General features: G+C 30.2%; 1 protein-coding gene across 5 annotated transcripts in view; it reads right to left on the reverse strand.

Annotated features, from left to right (window-relative positions):
- LOC123004325 (band 7 protein AGAP004871) overlaps positions 1 to 21,699 on the reverse strand; it is a 40,401-nt gene that overhangs the window by 17,599 nt on the left and 1,103 nt on the right. For 3 of the 5 annotated variants that reach the window (XM_044397537.1, XM_044397529.1, XM_044397548.1), the window contains exons 2-4: positions 16,598 to 16,697; positions 16,444 to 16,461; positions 3,949 to 4,055 (exon numbers count right to left, since the gene is read on the reverse strand). In XM_044397537.1, coding sequence (XP_044253472.1) covers positions 3,949 to 4,055; positions 16,444 to 16,461; positions 16,598 to 16,664 — 192 coding nt within the window. In that variant the 5' untranslated portion in view covers positions 16,665 to 16,697. Of the gene's footprint in view, positions 1 to 3,948; positions 4,056 to 9,366; positions 9,446 to 16,443; positions 16,462 to 16,597; positions 16,698 to 21,699 lie in introns of those variants that run through there. The other 2 variants (XM_044397558.1, XM_044397566.1) reach the window with 2 other exon arrangements.

Raw genomic sequence — 21,699 nt, forward strand, 5'->3', positions numbered from 1 at the left:
TTTATCACAAGTTCGTTTCAATTAAAATGAACATGTTTATTTTCCGCAAAAATATTCAATAGTTATAATGAATTTGAATAATGAATGTAGTTTACATTAGTTTAAATTATTTGAATATAAAATAAAATTTTAAATCGAATTGAACAATCAATAAACTCCAAATAATAATTTAATAAAAACACTGATTAACCGAGTCTGTTATTTAAACACCAATGTCATTTTCCATTTTCAACTAAAACTCATTAAAATATCAAAAGAATTGAGACTAAAGTCGTTCAGTATTCACTTAAACTTCTTTTAAAATAAACATTTAGTATTCTCTTTGTGTCTAAGCTGAAACCTTCTTTAATATCATTGAGTGAGTTCAGAAATAGATTTGCTTTTCTGGTGGCGCTTACGTATCAGACATTTCCATATAGCTTGTACGAAAATGTGTTTCTGCATCACCACTGAAAACTCAGATGTTTCACAGTTTCAGCATTTTTAAAAACACAGACAAATTTATTCCACCCCAAGAACTAAAAAAATGTGTTTTATTAAGCTCCACTCTTGTAATTTCTCCCGCCTGGGTTACTAGCAAAATTTCTCCTCTATTTTATCACAAAAAGTTTAAATGAGCGCATGAAACGATAGTATGTAGCAAAACCAACTTCAAATCAAAAACACAGGGATGTTGTACGTGGAAAGTAGATTAGAGAGTCTCAGGTTTCGTTTCCTGCGTTCCAAATGCAGAGTTGTTTTATGGAGGAAACCCACGTGTCGTAGAGAGGGTGATCTATGCGAGAACGGGGAGGGAAGTACAGCACTACAAGCTTTTACTTTTGTTTAATTGAAATTACTGTCATTATTTATGGTGAATGTGGTGGAGACTTTGGAGGCGTAAACATTAAAGTAATATCGTTTTGGGTTTTTTTAATTTATATTAAATGCCTGGTCGTAAGTACTTTCCCACCCACGCAACCAATTCTCATTATTATCTGCTGGAATAAAGGTGCACCAAAAACGTGGTTAATTATAAAAAAGTAAGGATAAAATATAGAGATTTCATCACTTCACCAGTAAATTCTAATCTACAATTATTTATTTATTTTTGACATTCATAGCCCTATCTCTACGATAAAACAGCAATTTGTGACAATTTTAAATTTTTTAGTTTATTAATTTCAATTAAATTAAGAGTTTTCATTAAAAATTGTACATTTTAAGCACCCTCTTGTATGAAATCGTTGCGCCATATTTATTAAATTTTTAGGACTTTTTTAGTAATGATTATTTCTAGTACATAATTTTCACCAATAGCATATCTTTATGTCATCCAATCATAAGCGTCTTTTGCGATAAAACTTCTCTTCCTACTGTCATTAAAGTGATTATTCTTTTTGTCAGCATGTCAGATATTTTTTTTATTTATTAATTTTTTAATTACTATTTATTAAGTGCTTTTGGAAGTAACCTAGTCAAATAAAACTCGACCATCGTTTTTATTATAAATTTATGAATTTCAACTAAAACTTTTTTGACTCAGACAATTTTACTTGTTGAAATTTGGCAATTTATATTCAAAGATTGAAGTCCTCGACCTACGCTCTCGGGCTCTAATCAGAATATAAATTTACAAATTCAACTCGTCAAATTGTCATTACAAAAAAGTTTTTTTAAAGTTCAAAAATTTATTCGATAAAAAACGATGGTTTTGTTATGTTACTATTGACAAAATCGTTTTTACGTCTTCATTTTAAAACTTTTAGATAAAAAAAACTGTGAAATGTTTTAAGAGGAAATTTAATATAAACAACATTTGCCCACAAATTACCAATTTTTTTATTAAAATTTTTAGAAAATAGTGTTTTGGGACCAAAAGCAGCTCACAATTATTTCGATAAACAGTTTTATCATCAAATTTTTGCCAATTTTTTGTATTTTGAAGAAAATAGATAAAAAATTATCAAAAAAAGTAAATTTAATTTTTTTGACAAAACAATGTAATTTTACAAATTTTGAACTCGAAAATACTTTAAACGAAAACCCTGTTAAGTGTGTTTTTAAATTTATAATAAAGATTTTTAATTTCATAAAAAAATTACTTTATTAATTAACTAGATACTTTGAAACAATTTCAAAGTTCTCGTGTCTGCTGTGATTAATGTTAAACTTCGCCACCTTTACCACCCCCAAGTCCCTACCCCCTGCAATAAATAAATCAACTATCAAGTCACGCAGCAGTCGCATCTTCCCCTGACAGCGTCCGTGTCCCCTGCTGCGATATTAAGCGAAATTTCGACCTCAATGAACCATCATCAGGGTCGTGTGTTTGGCAAGATCGTAAACAACTAATTTGCGATGGGTAAACTCGCGGTAGCGGCTTGAATGCTGCTCATTTGCTAATCTCCCGCTCTCTAATAATAACAACGCGCTCCGGGATTACAAGCATGTGTGACAGACAACCGGAATTATTTCTTGTTATTGAACACCGGAAAAAGCAAAATTTTTCCTGATTAAGGTTGCGAAATAACAAGAGACACTCGCCGCGAGATTGTCTCCAATTTCTTAGACGTAAACACGCAACGACGATAATTTTGTTTGAGATTTCTTTCAGGAAAATGCGCGCTGAAAGCGCTTCCCGGAACGGGGAAAATGCGGTTTTCTATATTGTTTCCCAGAAATTCAGAAAAAGCATAATTAACTTTTATTATTGCCATCAATGAGGGCTCGTGAAAAACTTCTTTTTTCAAAAAAAACAAAAAACAGCTTTGCGATAAAGTAATAAAATTACCTAATTTTTGTTATTTTTGCACTTTTAGGTTTGGTATTTTGGCGGTAAAAAATTTGATTATAATTCTTACTAAAATTACTGAAATGTCCTCGTAATTACTTGTAAATTTTTATCTTTTTCTAATATAATTCTAATTACATCAAATAACAAAATTGGTTTCTGTACAGAAACTTTTTACTTGGTTTTTGCAAATAAAGATATTTCTATTTAAGTGTACATTTTTTTTAAATTTGATTACCTATTGGTTGGTAAAATTGAATTAAAAAAATCTGAGTCAAATCTCAAAGTTTAAGAATAAAATTGTCGTAATTGTGTTGAAATTTAACCTACAACAATTGAGGAGACTTCAATTTCAAAAATCCAGCCACTAAAACAATAAAATAAACAAACCTGGTCTCACAATAAAATAAAAGCGCTCCCTCAAAGGTTGCGGTTTTCAATATTGTTTCCCAGAAATTCAGAAAAAGCATAATTAAAACATAATTGCACTTTTAAGTTTGGTATTTTGGCGGTAAAGAATTTGATTATAATTTTTACTAAAATTACTTGTAAATTTGTGTCTTCTTCTAATACAAAATTGGTTTCTGTACAGAAATTTTTTACTTTTTTTTGAAAATAATGTAAAGATATTTTCTATTTACGTCTACATTTTCTTTTAATTTGATTATTAATTAAAACTAATAGTCAATACTTTTAGAAATTACACCAAAATGTTGGTAAAGTTGAATTAAAAAAATCTGAGTCAAAACTCAAAGTTTGACAATAAAATTGTCGTAATTATGTTGAAATTTAACCTACAACAATTAGGGAGACTTCAATTTCAAAAATCGAGCCACTAAAACAATAAAATAAACAAATCTCGTCTCACAATAAAATAAAAGCGCTCCCTCAAAGGTTGCAAAGTTACGAATTTCATAATTAAAAACTTCCAGTAAAGTTATCACGATTCCGGGTAAATTAATAAAGGAAAAACACATCAAAGCGAAGAATTTTTCAATTATTCCGGACGCCATAGTTCGATCAAACCAACTAATCCAGCTGGAAATTCACCATTTGTGTTATTCTCTCGTGGCCCGAACTGTCCGGATCTGATATCCGGAGTTTCTATAAATTCCCAAATTCAATTTTGGGGCTATTTACAATTCAAGCCAACAACGGTTAATTCGTTAACTTACCTTGAAGCAGACGAAGAGGGAGAAGGGCATGGTCAAAACAACGACCATCCATGATAGGACCGTTAGGATTTTCCCGCACATTTTCGTGTCCTCCTCCACAAGCTCAGCTGCGAACAAAGATAATAAATAAAAAAATGAAATTAAATTCGAACGCTTTGTTTTGTAATTTTTGAATACGATTGCAAACGTCGATAATGTTTCCTGTTCGTAATTGGGGTGTCGGAAATAAATTTCCAGTTTTTACAATTTCCAAGTCAAAGCGACACAAAAAACGTCCGAAAGCACACGACTCGAGGGTGAAGCTAATTATGTAAATGTATTGTAATGGATTAAAGAGCGAAACATTGAATCGATACTTTTATTAAAATTCATAAACCCATAAATTATGCAAATGCTCTCAGTGCTTCGAAAGCCATCCATCACACCTTGTTAACAGCGAAGATCACTGCATTATCGACAACCACCTGCAAGAAAATTACGATAACGTAGCAAAGCTTTTTTAAAATTCACGTACGGTTAATAAATTATGTGTACATAATATAACAGCCGCAACTTTAATTAACTCAATTTTTCCGGAGTAAATTTAGAGGAAAAATGGAAGTAAACCGGAACCCTTACATAAAAGACGAGTCTTCAAAATATTTAATATGTTTCTTCCCCAGAAAATATTTAATATGAGAGGTAAATAAATACACGTAAAAATTTACTTTAAAACTCCGGTTATATGCCAGCAAGTCACGTACGCGAATGCGGTTTAAATAATACCTCCCGGAAGATTATTAGAAGCGAGTTTGAGAAATGCGATTAGAAATGTATCTTAAATGCGAGGTGGATGCGATTTAATCCTAACTCCACTAAAAATATTTTCAAATTGAAAAATAAGATTTGAGATGCAAAAGGGCACCTTATCTCAGTTGTAATCTGCATCACAGAAACCACGAAACTAAACCAATGAGTGATGAAACTGAGAGACAAACGTAATCGCAAGTCGGACCAGATCGGTTTAATTCGTGATCACGTGAATTGAAACGTTTTGGGATTGGTGGGTTGCCTCGTTGATTTTTTAGTGAGCTTTGCGCCCTCTAGGGAACACAAAACGGAAAAATATAGCTAAAAATATTCTCTAACAAAGTAAACAACAAATAAGAAACAAAAAACTACTCTAATTAATTACTACTAAACAAAAACTAAAAAGAAAATAGGGAACATCAAAGATAAATATTGTTATATGGTTTCATAAAGATTCATCCACTGAAAAGCTAATTTGGGTTTAGAGCAAACACTGCAAATACCGCAACCGCAAAACTAAGTTTATGAATATAGTTAAACTAATGACTAAAGGGTTGAGGAAAGGAGCTATTTTGCAGTTAGCTACTAAGCTAAGCTTCTCACTTTTAATCAACTTTTTAAACCTGAGTCTCTTATTTTCGATCTATAAAAACCAAAATATGCAGTTTCGGTTTCAGTTAATAAAGTTTTCAGATCTTTTTTATAAAATTAGCGATGTAACACGTTTGAAAGGAACTAAATTATGCAATTTGATTGTTTTAGTTTTTATTTTAAAAAATATGTTCAAAATGCTCTCAAATTTATTGAATTTTTTGTCGAAAGACTAGAATAAAATTATTTTTAATTAATTAATTAATTAATTAATTAATGCTCAATGTTCAACAGTTAACTGAATTTATAAAATGCGCAGTTATCCAATTCAAAAGTGTGTCCATTTTACGTGTGTATAATTTTCCAAATAATTTAAGAACAGTTTTTTATCTGGATAAACATTCAGTTTAACTCTTTTCAAAATAACATATTGTTAAACATTTTTATAGCAATTTGTTTCCAGTAAGTATAATACCATAATTACCATAAAATGTGATCATTTTAAAACATTCATTTCTAGAAAAGTTTTATGTTTACTGAAAAAATTAAAAATATATTCAAAAAAGTAGATATTTGAGACAATTTCATGATAACAGTTTTAACACAATTCTCGTATCTAAACAATCACATATCAAACCAATATAATTATTTTCCCACAAACAATAATCAATCAAAGTTCTTTCTTTTGTTAATCAAATTTGTAATCACTAAAGGATCTACAAATAATTCAAAAAAATTACCTAAAAAAAAAGTACTTAAAACAGTGCATCAAGCATGTAATACATTAACAAAATATTAAAAAACGATATCAAAAAGTTTTGTGCTCAATAAATTATCGACCCTCAATCGTTCAAAATAAACACAAACCTTTCAAACAGCTTAACTTTTTCACTTTATAAAAAAACTACTACATACATGAAAAATCCTTCTCTGATGACAGACAGAGGTAAGTAAAATAAATTATTAATTCAACAAAAATTAAACAAAAAATTTCAAATAACTACTATAATTTGTTTCCAGTAAGTATAATACCATAGAATGTAGTCCTAACTGGCATAAGATTTTCAAATTTGAAAAATTAAAAGAATTCTTCTTTTTCAATTTCAGTGTTAATTAATCGTAGCCCACAACCATCTCAATGTTCTTCTCTCATTCAATTAGAGCTAAATTGCTTTAAAAGTTCCTAGGTTTCAGTTTCAATTCATACCTCCTGAATCAAATTTATTCGTCGGCTCTTAACAAATATGAATTAGACTAATACATCACATCTAAGAGCATTAATACCCAATAGCAACTTACAATAGAACCTGAAAGCTTATCATCATTTCGCATTAATCGATGTAGTAAATAATCGAGCAGTCCTCGCTAGACATTTCTTCGTTTATATCTCGTCCAACTTTAACGACATCGTTATATTGTTCTGTTAATTAACATATGTTGCCTGAAGGGCCAAATCGGAAATTCTACCTACCCACATCGATCGTAGTTGGCAAGTAATTTCACTAATTATTTAGGTATACAACAGGAATTCCTCGCTTCTCCGTCAAATACGAACATTCAGGAACTAATCTACTATCTATTACAAGTATTACAACTATTGATCAGATTTGACAATTTTTACACAAGACTCTGTTCCGGGACCTCTGCTCTCCTAAGGCACTTTTTAAAGTAATAAAACTTTCAGTAAAAACCGGAAAAAGTTAGCGAATTGCTCGTAAAATTATTTATCAAAGTCGATAAAAACGATAATGTCTCTTGTAAAGTTAAATTAATAAACTGGGTCTCGTGTGCCTCCCGCTCGATTAAAAATTCGCAGTTTGTTTAAATATTGAGAATAGATTAAGGTAGAAAGACGGACTAAAAATAATCCAAGTATCGCTATTGACTGAAACGTGGAATTGGACGAGTTGGGAGTATTAAATGAAAGCAAATAAAAAATATTTGAGAGTTTAATTGGGAACAGAATTTATGTTTTGTTCATTATTTGCGTCAGACACGTGTTTTTCGACTTGTATTTGTGTTCGTGAATGTGTTTGTGTAATTACTGGTGGGATTATCAGATCGAAAATACGAATTAAATTTTCATTTCTAATCACATTGACTCATTGCGATTATTGCTCCATCTAAATGGCTAAATTACAACTCGTTTGAAATTTGATTGCTACTAGTGTAGAAATATTAGACTTTAAAACTAATTTTACTGTCGTAGAATAGTTTTTCTTGTTGACGGTTTTGTGATTTCCTCTAGAATGAGTTTAAAAAGATTTGAAGAGTGGAATAATGTCTAACATATTTTTTCTTTATTATTTGGTTCTACAGCAAGCGACATTTCAGGTTGTCACTTCAAATCTCCATAAAGATATGCTTTTGTAGACACATTCAAACATATTAGTGTATGGAAAATAATCCCATTCGAGATTTCTCCTGATTTCCATTGTATGTTTGGTATTGTGGTTGAATATGATCATTTTTAAAAAAATATTTCTATCTTTACTGAAAAAATAAAAACTATCTTAAAAAAAGTAGATATTTGAGACAATTTCATGAAGTTTTGAACATACTCGTAAACAAGAAAAATAAATAAAAATCATTAGTTAATTAAAGTTTCTCTTTTTGTTACTGTTTTGAATTCTTGTATCTAAACAATCACATATCAAAACAATATAATTATTTTCCGACAAACAATAATCAATCATAGTTCTTTCTTTCGATAATCAAATTTATAATCACTAAAGGATCCACGAATAATTCAAAAAAATTACCTAAAAAAAACTACTCAAAATAGTGCATCAAGCACGTAATAAATTAACAAAGTTCTTTCTTTCGATAATCAAATTTATAATCACTAAAGGATTCACAAATAATTCAAAAAAATTACCTAAAAAAAACTACTCAAAATAGTGTATCAAGCACGTAATACATTAACAAAACATAAAAAAACGATATCAAAAAGTTTTCTGCTCAATAAATTATCGACCCTCAATCGTTCGAAATAAACACAAACCTTTCAAACAGCTTAACTTTTTCACTTTATAAAAAAATGATTACATACATGAAAAATCCTTCTCTGTTGTTGAGTGAAATAGTTTTAGGTTAATTATTTTTTCTTGTAACAGACAGAGATAAGTAAAGTAAATTATTAAATAAAAAAATTAAACAAAAAGCAAACAAAAGCTCAACAAATTTTAAGTCATCCGACAGAGATAAATATTTAAACAAAATGTGTTCACAAATCATTCTTTCATAAAATATGTCAGGAAGCGCCGCTATATTAACAAATAAATATTTATGCTGTCATCTAACTATTTATGTTTGTCATTCTCCTGAAGCCCCTGAAAGCGTCAACTGTTTCATGCATAAATAACAGTTTACAGTTTGTTGTAAAATAAAGTCACTTAATTTTCATGTTGATGCATAATGCAAATTAGCAATTTTTTGTTTCAATAATAGCAAACACAACTCTAAACTTAATTAGCAACAAAAGCTGAAGCGGACTAGCATTCCCAAAAGAGCTCTCGCTTAATTTCCCTTCCTCGCGAAACGCTAAACTTAGTTGTTAACCTCAATTAAATTCATTTTGAATCGGTCAACCATTCCTCGGAATTCCTGCCTATCCCGAACACTGTCGTAAATTCTATCCGGAACACTCCGGGTGGTGCGCTCATACTATTATAGCACTCCGGTGCACAAAATTCGATACAGCAATCCTCTATTCACCCTTTCTGTATTTACCGACGGTCTTTTATTCCCCAAACAACATGAGAGAAGAGTTGGTCTCGTTTAAACAATTTCTTTTTAAATTAGAAAAAAACGGATCTAGATAGCCGATGTGTAAACAGAAACAAAATCTCATCGCCGATATTAATCCTCGAGTAGGCTGAGGCGGCGACGTCATCGCAAAGACGTCATCACGTAGTAAACTCAAGTAGTGAAAAAACTGAAACGAGCTTTGGCCCGAGCTTTCAATATCTAGCATAATTGGCTTTCGCCATCGTCAAACATCGAAACAGGCCATGCAAACAGACAAACAAAACTGACCTTCAGTCATAATTAAGAGAATTCGTTTTCAGTAATGTGCGATGGAAGAACGCAGCATGCCTGGACTGAAACACGATTCAGGACTGTCTGAAAGCTCGCAGCTTGCGAGCTTCCGCCCGTCGAGCGGCGGCGAAAAGACTCGGAGGAGACCGATTGGGTCAATCCCGATTTATCAGCGGAAATGATAGTGTAAAAGACGAGATCAGAAGTCGAGCTTTTTTTGCAAATTGACCGAGTTGCATGCGCGGCTCTGAACACCGATGGGCTTTTAAAGCTTGGCTTTATTGTCAATATTGTTGACGATCCGTCACGTGCTTATTGCGAGAGGAATTTAGCAATTTCTTTTCTATGTTGCACAAAAAATTGATTATTAGGAATCCTGCGTCTTTGGGGAATTTAATCATCGGGGTTATTAAGGCAGCTCTGGACTAATGTTACGTCAAACATTGTTAAGGAGAGAAAGAATTATGGTTTTCAGATCTTTGATTATTTGAGAAATCTATATCTATAAATTGTGTGTGACTTACCTTCTGTTGGTTAAAAATTATGCATTAAAACTGAAAATAAGCCATAAAAATAAATATAAACTATACTACTTTAGTAATTATTACTAAAAATCTTCAATTAACTCTACAGATAAAATAAAAAACAATCTCTTTTACTTCACATACAGGTGATTTTAAAATAAACAGCAAAATTTTACTAGGTGATCCTAAAATATAATAAAAGTCTATTAAACTTTTTCATAACTTGAGCCGGCTAAAACCTACTAAAACAGTTTCAGCTAGAATCGTAGAGACTCAATAAAAACTACTTACTTTTTTTGATCCATAAGTTTTGAACTACAAAGCCAACTTGATTTTATTTTAATAAAAACATGAATTAAATAGAACATTGTTAAAAATCTTATTTTTCTGAAACAAATGGTGTAATAGGTTTGGTTTTTTGTTTGACAAAATCTTTGATTTAAATCTGCCCATACAAAACGAAATTTAAGCTTGGGGTAAAACATTCTCTATCTATAAATCTATATCTACCGAGTGGTGCATCCGTTACGCCCAAAACAAAAATCCCCACTTCTAATTAAATAAAATTGAATTGTTTCACACTGACCTGGGCATTAGTAAGGTACATTCTCTAATTTTTTGGTAATTTTTCATTCACAAATAAAGCCAAAAAAAAATAAAAAGTAATTTTCTCCCAAAAAATTTGATTCTAATTTTTATACTGACCTACGCAGATTCACTTCCTACAATTGTTTACAAAATCGGAAAAAAAATACCAATTAGATTTTGAATTAAACGCAATTTTCTATCTTAACTTTGAAAATCATTTTTATTTATGACCTTCTACTTGTGCCATCGTAAATTTAGGTGACAATGGTGAACTGCAATTAGAGTAAGATTCCAAGGTTTACAACAAAAAGACCCTTTAAAGCGGTCGGCTACCAGTAAATGACTCTTTTGTTGGCAAATTATACCATTTTGTCATAAATCACGGGTCTGGTTTATGTTTAAATAAAAAAAGCGATTATTTGGTTAACCACGTCAAAATTTGAAAATGTGATATCAAAGTTTGATGCGCTGACAGGTACAGATTCATTTAGTGTAAAAACTTTATAGGTAAATTAACAGAAAGTATTCATAAAACACATAAAACTGTTACCGACTCATTTATTATCCAAAAAAATTAGAAAAAATCTCAAATTATACTCTATCAATAATTAGTTAGGTATATGAAATATCGCCAGTTTTAATTAATTTGAAGTCGCGATTGATCAAGTGCGCATAACCGATGCCCCACCCGGTATAAATTGTTGGTGTCTTACCTTTTATTGGTTAAAAATTATACATTAAAAAAGACAAAACACGTAAAATAAGCCATAAAAATAAATATAAACTATATTACTTTCGTAATTATTACTAAAAATCTTCAATTAACTCTACAGATAAAATAAAAAACAATCTCTTTTACTTCACAACAGGATTTTAAAATAAACAGCAAAATTTTGCTAGATGATCCTAAAATATAAAAAAAGTCTATTAAACATTTCTTTATAACTTGAACCGGCTAAAACCCACTAGAACGGTTTCAGCTAGAATTGTGGAGACTATAAAAACTACTTACTATTTTTTTGATCCATAAGTTTTTGAAATACAAAGCCAACTTGATTTTATTTTAATAAAAACATGAATTAAATAGAACATTGTAAAAAATCTTATTTTTGTAATAGGTTTGGTTTTTCGTTTGACAAAATTTTTGATTAAAATCTGCTCACACATAACGAAATTTAAGCTTGGGGTGAAACATTCTCTAGTTAAATAAATATTGACAGAAAACTACGACAAAACTAATCGTAACCAATTAAAGCCACTCCAATTTCGAGCTTCAATTAAACAGTATGTTTTGTGTACATGTCTTGTTTAAACAATCATCTGTTTTTCACAAAAACAAACAATAAAACACGCAGAAAACACAAAAAACATATTTTCCAAATTGCTATATTTTTTTCTAATACATAATTGCTAATCGAATGTCCAAAATTTCAGCTTTGACCCCACCCATTAATACCAACAAATCGATAAATCTATTCTTTCTTAAAAATTAATAAGCGGTCATTGCAAAGAAAACACTGTTTAATGCGTCACATCCCCTAATAATATCTCTTAGGGTTAATGGCAAAATCGAATTTCCCCCATAAATAATTGATTAAAACACGTCAAATGTCTGAAAAATTCTTTCTAACAAAGCCGGATTAAATTTATTATGAAACTCGTTTAACAGGCTTTGATTCGCTAATTAACACTTCTTTAATTTAAACACGGGCATAATTACCTGTGCTTGAGGCAAAATTTTGCACAAAACGTCAGAATTGTGTGCTTTAATTTTAATAATGTAAAAGTGAACCTTACCGCTCTGATACATTGCAACAAGTCACAAAATATCAATTAAACTGACCAACCAGAGAATTCTAACCGGTCAATAATAATTAACACAACTTTAGCAGTACTTAATAAATTATTCCAGCCTAATTTGGCTGAATTATGAATAACAGAGCCAAATCTCATTTAATATTAATTAAAAAAAATACGACATGTGAGAAAATCCAAAGTAATTACCCTTTTTAAACATAGGGGCGTTGGAAGCTGTGGAACTGCTGGTACGAGAACTCTTGCTCACACTCACCATGATACTAAAATTCGGTTCTTACACGTGTACTTGTGGATAATGATTATCAATAATGGGATAAGCGATAAACATTATTTACTTTTATTACAATATTTTTCCTAAGCTCATTATTTTCAATAATTCATTAATTGGTATCTAATTGAAGAACTTTGTTTGTGATTAAAGGCTGAACGACGAATTTATAACTTATGTAGGTAATGGTTTCATTGATTTTTGCGTTTGTTATTTCGGTTTAGAAACCCTTGTAAAAGCCTCCCAGTGCAATAAGTGTAATTACCACTTTTCATGTTTTTAACAGGGAGTGTGCGTTGAGCTTTTAAGCGGATAATTGACTTGAATAATTGTAACCTTGCTTGTAGCAGTTCTATTTCCGTAGAAGTGTTTAAAAATTTATGCTTTTGTCAAATTAATAATTGAAAAGTAAAAAAAATCCTTGAAAAGTAAAAAAAAAATTCTAATTGCGATGTTGAAGCGATTATACAGGAGATTTGTTTACGAAGCCAATTATTTAATCATCTATCTCGTCTTACAATCCCGTCTTAATCAAACTCTTCACAAAACAAAATGTTAAGTTAGTGAAATTTATTCATAGGTATGAACTTAAGAGTAAACGAGGGAGTGAAGAAAAATTCAGTTTTCCATTTTCTTATTGCAAAAATATAATAAATATCAGATTGTATAAAACATGTCCCAAAGAATTTTTTCAACATTTTAGAGAGTGGAAACTGTAATTTCTAGGATTAGTCTTTTTAATTGCAAATAGTGTAACCTCCATTTTTGGCTAAGTACCAGTTTTCCATTTTCTTCTTGCAAAAAAATTATAAATATAAAAAACATACAAGATAAAGTAACTGATCGTAAATAAGTTTTTATTTTAAAAATATTTATATTTCCTTTAAATCCATCATCCATATGAAACTATTACTTATAGTAAAATATGAAAACATGAGAAAATAATGTGAATTAGAGAATTTAACAAATAGCTTCAGATTGTATAAAACATGTCCCAAAGAATTTTTTCAACATTTTAGAGAGTGGAAACTGTGATTTCTAGGATTAGTCTTTTTAATTGCAAATAGTGTAACCTCCATTTTTGGCTAAGTACCAGTTTTCCATTTTCTTCTTGCAAAAAAATTATAAATATAAAAAACATACAAGATAAAGTAACTGATCGTAAATAAGTTTTTATTTTAAAAATATTTATATTTCTTTTAAATCCATCATCCATATGAAACTATTACTTAAAGTAAAATATGAAAACATGAGAAAATAATGTGAATTAAAGAATTTAACACATAGCTTCAGATTGTATAAAACATGTCCCAAAGAATTTTTTCAACATTTTAGAGACTGGAAACTGTGATTTCCAGGTTTAGTCTTTTTAATTGCAAATAGTGTAACCTCAATTTTTGGCTAAGTACCAACGTCAATTAATTTTATATAACAAGTCAAGCTTTAGTTTGCACAATGTCCAGAATCAATGTTTGCTCTTAATTACCATTTATATACATTTGCACAGTTGAATTCGTCAAATTTCCAGAAAGCTCCAATTCAATCTCATCCTCAAACAGCCTCAAGTAGGTAAATCTTGGCCTAGTCTCCTGACCTCTTCGAGACAATACCCTCAGACTTGGAATCAATTATCACATCGAACATGGGTTATAACTGGCGTCGATCGGCCCGGCCCCAACCAATTAAACTTCCCTTGATGAGTCTATGAAACACACAAAACGTGCACCCTTCAAACGCAAAACTACCACACATGTGTGTCATTTTTGAACTTGTTTCGAATTATTAATAATAACCGTGTTTGCGTGACAAGTTTGTGTACAGGGAAATTAAGTTTTTGTCGTTTGTGAAGGTATCATTGGAGGTATTGAACCGATAATTGAGAACCGGAACAGCGGCGTGTTCCTGGACGTGAATTAGATTGGATTTTAATTTTTAATTGGTTGCTCGAACGGCTAAAAATAAATCGGATTAACTTATCAGACAGAAAACAATTTAGAAAGTTTGACTTGAGGCCCTTAAAATAAAGTAATTAAATAATCTCTTCTACATATTATTGGCATGACAACAAAAATATCTTTTATTTTTCATGTCATATTTTTTCTTATTTTTTTTGTATTGTTCAGCGAAAATTGATACTAAATATTTTCTAAAAGCTCTTACCATTACTAGTCAGCAATAAAGTGTAATTACATTTGAACGATTATTCAAAATTATGTAATTTCATAATCAAAAAAAACTTATGCATTTGATTTTTCATACCATTCTTTTGATTTTTCCGGCAATAAGACAGCGAAGGTTTGCTCAGTTTGATTTACTATATTTTCTGGTAGAGTATTGGAGTCTTTTTCGCTGCTTCAGCAATTTCTAGAGAAGTGCATTGTAGATTATTAGTATTTGACATTTTGCACTACTAACTGCACTAGTCATCCACTAGTTAAATCAATAAACAGTTTCAAATATCTCAACACAAATTCCGAAACTGACGTATTATGATTTCATTGCAATGCGTCCTGATTATTATGTTCATTTACTTGCTAATTTGTTGTTGCTTTTTACTCTCGATCTAAACACGGGTTTATATAGCTCAACTGAATTAATTGCCTCACTGCGTTCGACAAAATTAACTTTCAGATTCGCCACATAGACTATCACTTCTATTCTATATAACATACTATACTATTTATAAAGAGTCGTAGAAAAAACTTATTCTTAAAAATCCGTTACTTTTTTGGTAGTTTGCTTCCCATACATTATAATGTTCCTTGAAAGTAAACTTTATAAAAAAATCCCCGTTACAAAAATAATAAAGCAATAATTTTACTTTTTCATTGTTTAATTTATTACCAGAAAAACACGACACTCCAAAAAATATTTCAAAAAATTAACAAAATTTAACAAAGTAAACTCAAAAGAAAATTAAAAAAAAAAGTATTTATTGTATTCCATACACCATACGTGCAGAATGTAGAAAGAGACAGATGTGCGAAGTGTCAAATTTCATATCTTTTATCTCTATTGTCGATAAAGCAAGAATGCAGATTCTGTTTGTATTTAAAAATTCAATTAAATTGTTAAATTGTTATACAATTAATTACATAATAGTTTGTTAATACAACACATCAAAAATGCCAACTTTCAACAAAAAAATCACCAGAATTCGAATAATCGCTTGTACATAATTATGTCACTAAAAACACTAATTATATCTTAAAAAAATCTATGAAAATTGATTATTTTACCTTGTTTACAATGATTAATAAAATTAATTGTAAAACCAATAACATTGTGTAATTTATTACTTCTATTTGTAAGAAACTTCATAAAATTTATTAAATACTATTTTAGTTTCAGAATAGTATATTAAAAACGAGTTTTATAAAACCAGACTTGAAGCACGAATTCAAGTTTAAAAAACGAGTGGCGTCGCCACAAGCTATTTTAAAGAATGAGTGCTTCAAAATCTTGTGAAACGAGTTTTTTATATTATTTATTTTTATTGAATCGATTTAAAAATTGTTGTGACATTTGGTAATACCTACCTTAATTTTAAAAGTCAAAATTTAATAAACTTGTCTTTTGTCTCTTAAGACATCGCACAAGATGACGTCACGTTTTTTAATATGTCTAAAGAATCAAAATGAAGGCAAATTACAAAAGAGTTTTTTCCTTATTTTTTGGACATAAAAAGTTAGCCACAAAGCCAAAACTTTGCGTTTTTTACAATATTTTGAAAATTCTCTTGTCAGTAAAACCTGTTTTACATAAAAGTACTCAACTTACAGATTATAAGTAACAAAGCACAACCTACGTGAAGCTTAATAATTCTAAAAGCCACTACCAACTCGATACAAACAATTTTGAATGCTTTTTACTCACCGTGTCCACGTTCATGCGCTACAAAAAAAAATAAAATGTACTTAAAACCGCTCAACCAAAAAATTAACTGAATTGTAAGTCAACCGCATTTACTTAATTGCATCAAATTGTATTAAATGTTAGTTTTTTCATTTCTATTTATTTTTATTCTTACCTCCAAAAACATGTTTGGCGAAATCCTCCGAACTCGCCTGGTGGCCATTGGTTACGGCAGTTGACATATCAGGGGCAATCTTCACGTCGGTTGCCGCCACCTGAAATTTTTTTTTAAATATGTATTTCTAATTTAAATTAAAAAAAAAATAAAAATTGCAATACACACCATACCGATTCGTTGCTACAGTCAATTTACTACTACTAAAAACAAGTAGTTGTTTTGTAGAAGACAAATCATAAATTATTTATGACACTGAATGTCACAGGATATTATAGATACAAATTACATTTTTAAACCAATAAGCAGAGTGGAAGTATAGGTCACCAAAATCGATCTTATTTATTGGAAAACTTGATGTAAAAATTCTTTTATTTTTATATCATTTATATTTTATAACTTTAGTAGGATTAGAATTGAGCAAACTTGAGTTACTCGCCCTACTAAAAATATATACAGGGTGTTACATAACTCGCGCCCCAGAAAAAAATTCCAAGGAAGATAAGATAACAGAAATATGGAAAAAATGTTAAAAAATTCTATCTGTCATGACATTTATTTTTTGATATTTCACATCTTTTAATGTCTATTTAATGTTCCTAGTGAACTGGTATATGTTTTTTTTATAAGTATTTAGTAAAGGTACAAAATTTGGTTATCATTTAGGATACAGCTTCCTTGTTTCCTTTTCTAATAGCCTGTAGCAAAAAAATAAAAAAATATTTTTCCAATAGAAATAAATAGATTCATAACGCAAAATTTAAACACCCATAATTTCGAAATTTTTATAGGTAGATCTTTTTTATTATTTTCTCAATGTTTCTGGTATCATATCTTATTTGGCATTTTTCTCTGGGGTACGTGTTCTGACACACCCTGTATTTGCTACTGAAAAATTTAAAAGCCTTCTATGATCATTCTAGCGAATTTAATCCGCGACTGTAGTAAACAAAACCCTCTATACTTGTAATTTATAGCAGACGGCTCTCCTTAAGTCCCCGAACAGCAGCGTATAAACCCAGTGTCCCATAAATAACTACGGTATTTGCGAGCAACGAATTAGCGAATGATGAACAGCTACAATAACATAAACGGACCAATGTTATCTATTTATTTTACGACCACTTGATTAAAAGAGGAGTACCTTTCGCCGAACGTTTTAGATCCAATTTTCAATCTATTTCCGACATGAAATTTGTTCGGAAGCACTTAGTTTAGATAGACTAAATGCTGTTTGAAAACTGCACAATGGTGAACAATGAGGCTATCGCGTGACCGTAATTGGTGAAAATAATTGGAAGCTTGTATAGAAATGAAATTGTAATAATTTAAAACGTCAAAAAATTCTTGTAACTGCAAATTAAAACATTTTTTTTTCTAATTAGACTAAAAGCATAAGAAATATACATATTATTAAATTTAGTTTAAGTGAGTCGATAACAAGCCAATTAAATTGCTTACTTTTAATTAGCTAATTGTTAGTTAAGACTAATTCTACATTCTCTCAACTGAGAGTAAATAGCCGAGTTGCAAAATTGCATTATATGACAGCCACCTCTTATCATTTAATTTATAAAAGCGCCAGTAAAATATAATTAGATTAGGGATGTTTTTTCCTCGTATTTTAATAACCCTATAAAAATAATAAACGTCAAAGTTGACATTTATGTGGCAGAGAACAACTGAAGCTCACTTCATTATTATGATACAGAGTGACCACAAAATATAAGACTTGTGTTCTTACAACATCAAAAAAATATTTATTAGAAGTATACTTAATTAAAAAAAAAATAAGTGACGCAGTAAAAACAAACCGTTTATAGACATAATCTTATAGAACAATATTACAAAACAAACTTTTGAACAAAAAATTAATTTTTAGTTTTCAAATTTCTGTTTTCTTATTTTAAATACATCGTGATTCTTTATTATATTGCACAGTACAAGTTTTATGCTACACCCTGTATAATTTGCAGTGCCGTTGCGTGTAAGCAATTTTTCTTTCATTTACGCCTCTCAGCGGTGTTTCACTAATTGTGATAAATTGTGATTTTCCTAATCCAAAAAATCCGAGCACGTGTTGCATTTAAAATCCTCCAACTCCACACAAATTATTCAACACCTTATCTGGTATCCAGCGTAATCCACCTTTTCTCTTTCGTTCTCCCTTCCTTTCCATGAGAATTATAGGGATAATTAGCGAACAAAAATAACTCCACAGCGCATCAACCTCCGAAGACTTTGTCTTATGTATTTTTAAATTGGCAATTAAGCATGTTGAGATAATTTTTCCGACCTGGTCGTGCATTTTAAATTAGCACAAAGGGCTAAATGGCTCCCTGTTTCAATTAAACTTTGAATAATTGGCACGGTGAATTGAAACACTCGCGAAATTTATTAATAAATTGTGTGGTGGAGACTTTGCTCTTTGACATCAAAACAAACTCGCATTTTTAGAAGGGTTAAAAGAGAAAAAAACACGATTTACGGTTGATAAACATGATACAGGGTGCGCCAGAACTCGGGCAGTATTGTCATTTTCACAATGTAAACTTTAAAACAACCTTTACATTGTAATAAAATTTTAGATTTAGTATTTGTTTGGTATTAGAAATATGTGTAGCATATTTTCCAAACAATTAGTCAGTTATAAAGTGTAAAAATTCATTGAATAAACGTTATGATGTGTCAGTGTTTTATTTAAAAGAACCGCCAAAAATAGACCAATGAGAGGTACGCCCAGATAAATGGATCCAAAGTGGAAACAAAGTGTTTGTTTTGTTGCTATAGGAATGTTGACTTCAAAGCGTATATAAAGGAGAACGGGCCGCCACACCGGCAGATTCACTTGAGTCTCCTTCCGGACATCTTCGGACGAAATCACCAGGACCTCTCTTGGTGGAATAACTTCAGGACAGCTTCTGAAGGATTGTACTCTTTGGACATCTTCAAAGAATACGGTCGACGGGACCTTCTTCCGTCGTTAAACCACACCTGCCTCAGGACAGTTTCTGGGAGCCGAGTTCACCTCTGAACACGGGCCACGGAATCCCTTCCGTGGTAAGGGCTTAACATCTGGGACAGTTTCCAGGTGGGATAATTTCCTGGACCTCTTCAGGAAAAGCAACCAACGGGACTTCTCCCCTCAAATTCACCCACGGAGGACGTCTTCTCCAAGGGCTAGGGTTCACTAGGTCCAAGTTAGATTTTGTTTTGTAAAGTTTGTTATTTTATCTGTTGTTATTGTTGTTATAGTTACTAAATAAATTTCTCTTTTCAATCACCTGTGTTTAATTCAATCGAACCTCCCCATTCCTCTCCACTGTATAAAAGCTGGCCGGAAAGGCATTCTTATGTAGTGTAAACCTGGAGAACATCTCCAAACAGTTCTTTTCCAACTTTTAGGAAAAAGTTGGTGGCGCCCGGTTTAAATAAGTAAAATAGTAAATAAAAGAAAACACATTACAACATTAACAACCTCACTTTTTACTCTTGTTATGTTTATGTCATTTTGACTTATTTACTTTCAAAAATAGTGATTTGTTGCATAATAACGAGTAGGCAGCAGATCAAAGTGATGATTTCATTACACTCAGTTCAATTAAGAAATTTCTTAAGACAGACAAATTGTTTAATTAACAATTTTAACAACAAAAAAAGTTTAATTGTCAAATGTCAAACATGATGACAGTAAAGGGTAGTTTACAGTAAATTTTCCAAGTTTTTTTTACTACAGGCTATTAGAAGAGGAAACAAGGAAGCTGTATCCTAAATTCTATAACTCTGTTTAATGTTATTTGTGGCTTTTATTGGCAAGATTTTTGCATCATTTCTAAATAATTATAAAAAAAAAATATACAAGATCATCTGTATCATTAAATAGACATAAAATATGTCAAAATTTTTTGACAAATAGAATTTTTTATTAATTTTTTCCATGTTTCTGGTATCTTATCTTACTTAACTAACAAGTATTTGTTGTTGAAAATTAAACAGGTTGTTTAAATTAAAAACAAATTAATTTAGAAGCGGTTTTTAAATCTCTATTTTTTTAATTATTGTGTATTCACTTGATTTGATAAAAACATCTGAAAATCTGWAAACATCTGACAGAACATCTGAAAATATTTTCAGGTATACACACTGTCCCAAAACTAAGTTTCAATAAAAACATGTTTCTTGCATTTTTGAAGGTAGCTTTAAAAATTTTGAAGTTTTACTAACTTTATTAGTCAATTTCGCATAGTTTTCTAAAATAAAAATAATTTCATTGTTTGTGACTTTGTGTATACAATTTTTTTAACACTGCAGGTCCAACAATGGACAATTTCAACACACTGAAACACAGAAATAAATTCAGGCAATTACAGTTTCATAATAAATCTCTATTTTTTTTTAATTATTGTGTATTCACTTGATTTGATAAAAACATCTGAAAATCTGWAAACATCTGACAGAACATCTGAAAATATTKTCAGGTATACACACTGTCCCAAAACTAAGTTTCAATAAAAACATGTTTCTTGCATTTTTGAAGGTAGCTTTAAAAATTTTGAAGTTTTACTAACTTTATTAGTCAATTTCGCATAGTTTTCTAAAATAAAAATAATTTCATTGTTTGTGATTTTGTGTATACAATTTTTTAATTTTTTTAACACTGCAGGTCCAACAATGTACAATTTCAACACACTGAAACACAGAAATAAATTCAGGCAATTACAGTTTCATAATAAATCTCTATTTTTTTTTAATTATTGTGTATTCACTTGATTTGATAAAAACATCTGAAAATCTGAAAACATCTGACAGAACATCTGAAAATATTCTCAGGTATACAGGCTGTCCCAAAACTAAGTTTCAATAAAAACATGTTTCTTGCATTTTTGAAGGTAGCTTTAAAAATTTTGAAGTTTTACTAACTTTATTGGTCAATTTCGCATAGTTTTCTAAAATAAAAATAATTTAATTGTTTGTGACTTTGTGTATACAATTTTTTTAATTTTTTTAACACTGTAGGTTCAACAATGGACAATTCCAACACACTGAAACACAGAAATAAATTCAGGCAATTACAGTTTCATAATAATAAAGAATGCCTCAGT

Source organism: Tribolium madens, unplaced genomic scaffold (assembly GCF_015345945.1).
Source record: "Tribolium madens isolate multiple individuals breed KSU strain unplaced genomic scaffold, Tmad_KSU_1.1 Scaffold_11;HRSCAF=98;Tcas5.2_LG3b, whole genome shotgun sequence".
Classification (NCBI taxonomy): Eukaryota; Metazoa; Arthropoda; class Insecta; order Coleoptera; family Tenebrionidae; genus Tribolium; species Tribolium madens.